Below are 7,521 nucleotides of genomic sequence, written 5' to 3'. Positions count from 1 at the left end.
CTTTAAAAAAAAAAAAAAAAGAAAAAAATTCCCAGTGTTCTTCGATTAAAAAAAAAAATCACCATAGAAACACAATGTGGTGCTGTGTGGAAGATCAAATACAGAAAACTCCCAAAAACACAGCAAAAAAGATGAAGCTAAAAATACTATAAAGCAGCTGGATGGTGGTGGCACACACCTTTAATCCCAGCACTCGGGAGGCAGAGGCAGGGGCAGGTGAATCTCTATGAGTTTGAGGCCAGCCTGGACAGGACAGGTTCCAAAGCTACAGAAGAACCCTGTCTTGAAAAACAACAACAAAAAAAAAATACTATAAAACTCTTTGCTGGTGCTGGAGGGATGGCTCTGCAGTGCAGTGTGCACAGCTCAGCCCGCAGGGTGGTGCATGCCTATGATCCCAGCGCTCGGGAGGCAGAGGCCAGTCTGGTCTACAGAGTACTTCTAGGACAGTCGAGGTTACACAGAGACACCCTATCTCAAAAAAACAAAACAACAAAAAACCCATGCACTGCCCTTGCAGAGGTCCCAAGTTCAGTTCCCAGCACCACAACGGCCTATAGTTCCAGAGTATGACACCCTTCTTCAGGACTCCACAGGCACCTCAACTCCCAGTGCGCATACCCACAAAGACACACAAATATACATACAATAAAAATAAAATAAATCTATTCTTAAATCCCCTTTGTTTCCAGGCTAGGTGGTGCATAACCTTTAATCCTAGTACCCGGGAGGAAGAGGCAGGCAGATCTTTGAGTCTAATCTACAAAATGAGTTCCTGGAGAGCCAGGTCTATGTTTCTCTACAGAAAAACCCTCTCAAAAATTGAACAAACAAAAAGCCCTTTGTTGGCCTGGGGATACAGCTCAGTTGACAGAGGGTTGTCCTAGCATGCACTAGGTTCTGGGTTTAATCCCCAGCACTGTATAAACGGGGGAAGGTGTCTCACACCTGTTATTCCAGTACTCCAAAGGCAGGAAGATCAGAAGTTCGATGTCATCCTCAGCTACATATGAAGGACGGGCTACATGAGACCCTTTCCATGAACAAAGATCCTTTGTTAAAACTTCAGAGAGAGCTAAGGCAGGTTACACAAACACCTGGTCAAAGACAAGGTCCCCAAGTGGCATCATGGTCCCATAGCGGTGAGCTCAGAAGCAAAGGTATAAATGAATTCATCTCAAGCCAGTCAGACAGCTCTACGGTGGGGAGCGCTGGCCCCCAAGCCTGACCCCTTGAGTTCATTCCCCAGGGACCACAGGGCACGTGAGAGAACTGAGTCCCAAGAGTTGTACTCTGACCTCCACATGTATGCTTGCATACAAATGAACACATGTAAGTATTAAGAACTTATTTTTGTTTTGTTTTGGTTTTCAAGACAGGGTTTCTCTGTGTTAATAGTCCTAGCTATCCTGGAACTCACTCTGTAGACCAGGCTGGTCTAGAACTCACAGAGACCCACCAGCGTCTACCTCCGAGTGCTGGGATTAAAGACGTGAGCCACCACTGCCTGGCAAGAATAATTTTTAATAACTTCATAATATATATCTCCAGCCCCTGCTTCTCACTTCAATCAAGGTTTACTAAAACAATGGACTCCCCTCCACACAAACAAATTATGAGAAAGACACCCTTTTAATATAATCTTCATGTATGTGGGGCTTTAGAACACATGACATTTTTGTTGTTGTATTGTTTTCTGCTCGGAAATAGCATCACCACTGAAACCCAGGCTGGCCTCAGAATCATCATCCTCCTGCATCAGCCCCCAGAGCTCTAGGATGGCAGGCGTGGACCACCACAAACCATTCCATAACTTCCTATTATGTAATAAACAGCACCTCAGGACAGGGCAGCGACAGCTACTGACAATCCAGATGAACAATGGTAGTTTTTAATCGTTTTTTGACGTGTTCCTCTTTGGTTTTCAGACAGGGTTTCTCTGTAGCTTTGGAGCCTGTCCTAGAACTCACTCTGTCGTCCAGGCTGGCCTCGAACTCATGGAGAACCGCCTGTCTCTGCCTCCCAAGTGCTGGGGTTAAAGGTGTGCGCCACCACCGCCCAGCTTATTGTAAATTTTCAACTGACAGATGACACACATTTATGAGCACACAGTGATATTCTGATAATTGGGTCAGCCTAACTGCTATATTCAGTGCTTCCGACAGTTAGCGTTTCTCCCTTCAAGCACTTGCCTGTCACATACCAGACTCTGAATTCAACTTCCAAAATCAAGAGAGACAGACTGACAGACATTGATTGGTCTCTCAGCTTTTCTTTTGGTTTGATCGGTTTGTGGGGCTCACTCCCCAGCCTAGGCTGGCACTGAGCTTGTGACTCTCCTGCTTCCCCACTGCTGGGATCCTGGGCATGAACCACTGTGCCTGCCTATACAGAGGAGCAGCCACGGGAAGTAGAATTCCTCACTGGGACTGCCCTTGGTTAGCAGTGGTTGCTTGTTCATTGGGCTTTCTTGGAGAAAGGGTCTCCTCAAGTAGCTCAGGCTGGCCAGGGACTGACAATCCTCCTACTTCAGCCTCCTAGGTGCTAGGATTACAGGCATGATCCACCAGAAGAAGCAGCCCATGTTGAACTAAAAATACCTGGTCATCCTGAGTCAGCCAATCTGACAGGAAGTGGTAAGGGAGTGTCGTTCTGCAAGAGCGCTGGAGATAACCCCACAGGGGCCACCCAGTGCACCTGAGCATACACAAGATCGTCAGAGCACCTGGGTTCACTCTGCCACACACAGCAAACGGCTAGGAATGCCCTCTAGGGGACACTCTGAAATCCCACCAGGGATTCCTAGCCTTCCTCATCCCAGGAAGCCCTGCACCCAGGTGTCTGCCAGGCCTTTACGATGAATGCCCGTGTCATTTTCTAGTCTGAAAACGGCTCTTGGCCACGGCAAGCAGACTTTGGCCAGCCACACGTGGGAGCTGTTGCTTTCTGGCACAAACCCAGAACAATCACAGCTGATCAGATAGATGATCACGCTCACAGCATGCCCAACCCATACACACAGGCACACACCCATAGGATCACCCTTGTACCCCAGACTTGGTAACGTCTTCCATCCTGTGTAAGGCTATCCCAGGGATACACACTGAGGCCACAATGGAGTATGAGGTAAATTTAGCTGGTCTCTAAGGCAACCCCTACTGCCTCCCCGACACCCATAAACACCGATAGAAGAGGAGGTCAGTTACATATGGTGTGATATAGCCCCTAGAACTCGCTCTATAGACCAGGCTGGCCTTGAACTCAGAGATCCACCTGCCTTTGCCTCCCAAGGGCTGGGATTAAAGGCATGCATCACCATTGCCCTTGTAATGTGTCTTTAATACCAGAACTAGGAAGGCAGAGGTGAGGGGATCTCTGTGAGTCCTAGGTCAGAATGGTCTACATTGGCCAGCCAGGGCTACACAGTTAATAAGACTCTGCTCTAGAAAGGAGAGACAGACAGACAGACAGACAGACAGACAGACAGACAGACAGATAGACCACGAACAAAGGGGTCTGTGTATGGTGCAGTTACATGCAGGATACTGACCCAGACGTACCTTTACCTATTTTCTAGTGTAAACAAGCTTGGGGGAGGGGGGACGACACAGGATGTAGCTCAGTTGGTAGTGTGCTTTCTTATTATGTAAAGCCTCAAGTTTGACCCTTCCCACCCCTGCAATCCCAGACCTCCACCAGGCGGAGAGGGTGTTCTCACTCTGAAAAGAACCTAAGGGGAAATTCAGGCCTCAGAAGAGAATCACACAGGTCACTGCTACCTGAGGTAGCAACAGGAGGGCCAGATTCCAGTGGCTGAAGGCTCATCTAGGCTAGCATCCGCTTACCTGGCAGAAAGACTTCATCTTCTCCAGCACCTTGTTGACCTCCGGCATCACGTCTCTGCCATCCACCACAATGGGTGTGTTAGAGCGGTTCCGGAGAGCCACATGCAGCACTGCCCGATCCTAGAGATGACAGTTGGAAAATGAGAAGCTACCACATAGCCTAGAGGGAGAGAGGTCCCAGCTGGCGAAGGACAGTGTGGCTCAGCCCTCGATGCACAAGACAAGCAGGTCCCAGGCCTTCACTACCAACCACCACAGTCTTTTTTTTTTTTTAAAGATTTATTTACTATGTATACAACATTCCTTCCATGTTTGCTTGCATGCCAGAAGAGGGCACCAGATCTCATTATAGATGGCTGTGAGCCACCATGTGGTTGCTGGGAATTGAACTCAGGACCTCTGGAAGAACAGTCAGTGCTCTTAACCTTTGAGCCATCTCTCCAGCCCCCCACCACAGTCTTATACAGAGATCCTGTGTCCACCTTGCACGCTGTGAACAGTCAGAAACAGATCCAGTGGGACCTGAACGTGCCTAAAAGGCTCTCATGCCTGAAGGACCCCCTGCTCCATGCATGACTGAAGAGAACAGAGTGACCAAAGGCTTAGTGGTGACAACACAGGTCAGAGAGGTAAGACCCTTCAGCGGACCAGCAACCGGTAGGACCAACATAGCCTCAGCCCTCCTGATGAGAGGACTCAGGATATGAAGCAGACAGGCAAGCGAACAGCCTCACGGCCACAACTGCCACAAACCAAAACTTCACTTGTCACTGAAGTTGGTAACAAGTGCCAAGCAGCTCAGCTGGTCACAAGAGGGAAATGGCCCACCCAGCTAAAGACACCGGCAGTCCTGGAAGGAAGCAGGTGTGAGGGTTCCAGACAGTTGGGAAAACAACAGCAACCCAGGGAGAGCTCCCTGTGAGTGGAGAGGCCAATGCCAGCCCACCTACCCTATCTAGCCCTGACTTCCCATGTTCCCTAATCAAATGCACCCCTGCAGAAAACCCTCCTTGACTGCGGCCTCCCTTACACAAACCCAGCAGTGCAAGATTAACTGCTTCTAACTGCATCTCTGAGGTCTAAGCCTCAGAGTCCTGACATGTAAAAAGACCCGGGCTGGAGAGATGGCTCAGTAGTCAAGAACACATGTTCCTCTTCCAAAGGGCCAGAGTTTGAGTCTCAGTCCACAAAATGGCGGCTCACAACCGCCTCTAACTCCAGTTCCAAGGGAATCTGACACCTCTGTACGTATGTGCACATACCTACACACTCAAAAAAAAGACACAGAGAACAAGTGTGGAGTGTTTATTATGCCTGCGGGCTTCCACATCATGTCAAGGGCAGGATTCCAACATTTATCTTACCCCCACTTCTTAATCACTCCTACTGCCAAAGAGACTAAGGGCTTTGGTGACACGATTCTTCTTGCCCCTAATGTAACTTGCAGCATGGATCCATCCGAGTATCAAAGTTGAAATTCTCCAAGAAAATGTCTGAGCAAACCTTAAGCAAATCTCTCCCTTCAGGCTTGAGCTGTGCCCCTCCCTGGACAGACACAAGGCACTATTCCAATTTGCTCGCCAAGTCCAGGCTGCCAGTCCCAGTGAAGACACACCCCAAAGCTTGGCAACCACCCCCACAGAAGAAAAGTCTTTTAGCACCTTCATGAGGCAAAAGCATTGCTTAAGCGGAAGGGTGAAGACACAGGGTGATGAGGACAGTCTGACGAGCAAAGGGGAAGGAAGAGGCCTGCGGTGGGTACCCAGTACCTGAGTCCACTAGAACCACTCACCTCGGTGGAGTTGATCTTCGCACCACTGAACATGTTGTCCCGTGCAGCCTCCACGCCCCTGGACTTAGCCTAGAAGGAGAAGACACTGAGGCCTGGTGTCCCATCCCCACCGGCCGTCACAAGTCCAAACCCCAGTGAGGCTCTTTTCCATTCCTATTTGCCTTCCAAGAGTTTGCTCAAATGGCAGGCCCTGGAGATCCCTGGGATATCACTCCAAACCTGGACCTGGAATCCAAAACACCCCCCACACCCCCACCAGAGATGCCAGTTCCCCAATTAGAACATTACCAGGTCCACCAGCATCTGCATCACCTCCTTGTTCACAAGGTTCTTGGAGTAATCCACCAGAATATGCCCATGGTTGGTGTTGAGGTTCAAGCTGCAGAAAGATGCAGAAGCTACTGGCCACACCCGAGCCCACCCTCTCTGTGCCACACCCCAGTGGCAGTGCCTGTTGCCTGGCCACACAGGCTGACCTGCAGCAGTATCGTGGAAGAAGCCACGCCACAAAACCAAGATGCAGACGGATCCTGAGCCAGGAGCATGGTTTAGACGGAGAGGGGTGCAGCGGCCCTGCAGAACGACCCCACCTCAGAGCTTCCCCTCCACGCTCTACGTCTCAAACTTATTACGGAACACCAATGCAGAAGTATCGGGGACTTCGGGGTAAGGAGCCACAGGTGGTTATCTCATGTCCCTAGCCTTCCAGCATCAGTGACAAGGAATACCCGGATGTATCACATGCAAGATTCCCTCCACCCTCCCTTCCATTTAGCAGTCGTTCACGGGTCTCTCTGGCCTCTGCATCGTGCTTCCACGGCTCTATTTATACACTGTGGCTCCCAGCAAATCTCAGCCTACCCACCCTTCCCGACCCAAGCCCAGGAGAAACAGGTGGGAGGGGGACAGCTCTCTCCAGTCCCTCTCGGCAGCAGGGGCTCCTCCTCCTCCTCCAGGGTGGTTAGAAATCCCTTCACGACTGGCTGGGACTGGAAGGCGGGGGCGAAGGGACAGGAGGGTCCCGGTGGGAGGGGGGAGCGCCTCCTCATGACTAAGCAGCCCCGGCCCTCCGGTGAGCACGCGGGTACCAAGAACCCACTCCAAGGAGGAGTTAAGGACAAAATGCGGCCCCGGGCTTAGCCCTGCGGGGCGCCTGGGGGTCCCGGGGACCCTTTGGCCCCGACCCTGAGAGCACACCTGAAGTGTTTGAAGCGCTCCGGATCCTCTTCAAAAAGTCTCCTCAGGTTGAGCGCGGCGTGGTTCACACTATGCCATTCCTGCAGCTTCTGGAACTGCGGGTTCCGGGTGAGCGCGGCCATGGCGGGACCGAAGAGGGACACGGAGCTGGACGTGCGCGGAAGAGGAAGGAAGAAGCAGCGGCAGCGCGCAGCAAGCCCGGTGTCCGTGCGCGCAGCGGTCTTTATGGCGCAGGCGTCTGGCCCCGCCCCTCCCGGTCACGCCTCTGGTCGCTGGGGCCCCGCCCCGCCCGTGTCCTCCGCGTCCGCTACACGACCTTGCCTGCGGCTGCAGATCTGGGGGCCTCTGCTGGCCACTCTGTAATACAAGTGTGGCCATTTGCGAAGTCCCTTGGTTGACTTCTGCCCGGAAGTGACTTGAAGGGCAGAGGCGGAGCTTCCCATGCCCGGTCCGCTTGCTTCTTTCATTCATTTATTCAATTCAGCAAAACTCTAATGGAACAAAATTCTAGAGAACTCTAGTACTGCAAATATTATGGATACAGCCGGGCGGTGGTGGCGCACGCCTTTAATCCCAGCACTCGGGAGGCAGAAGCAGGCGGATCTCTGTGAGTTCGAGACCAGCCTGGTCTACAGAGCTAGTTCCAGGACAGGCTCCAAAGCCACAGAGAAACCCTGTCTCGAAAAA

The 7,521-nt window shown here is 51.5% G+C and overlaps 1 protein-coding gene across 1 annotated transcript in view; it reads right to left on the bottom strand.

Moving 5' to 3' along the window:
- The window catches only part of Gpi (glucose-6-phosphate isomerase), a 29,550-nt gene extending 22,484 nt beyond the window's left edge, over positions 1-7,066 (bottom strand). The window contains exons 1-4 of the mRNA XM_005368436.3: positions 6,835-7,066; positions 5,926-6,016; positions 5,638-5,706; positions 3,846-3,965 (exon numbers count right to left, since the gene is read on the bottom strand). Coding sequence (XP_005368493.1) covers positions 3,846-3,965; positions 5,638-5,706; positions 5,926-6,016; positions 6,835-6,956 — 402 coding nt within the window. The 5' untranslated portion in view covers positions 6,957-7,066. The remainder of the gene's footprint in view (positions 1-3,845; positions 3,966-5,637; positions 5,707-5,925; positions 6,017-6,834) is intronic.
- Positions 7,067-7,521: the final 455 nt, after the last annotated feature.

The sequence above is a fragment of the Microtus ochrogaster genome, unplaced genomic scaffold (genome assembly GCF_000317375.1).
Source record: "Microtus ochrogaster isolate Prairie Vole_2 unplaced genomic scaffold, MicOch1.0 UNK32, whole genome shotgun sequence".
Lineage (NCBI taxonomy): Eukaryota > Metazoa > Chordata > Mammalia > Rodentia > Cricetidae > Microtus > Microtus ochrogaster.
This window is presented reverse-complemented; position numbering and strand designations above follow the sequence as displayed.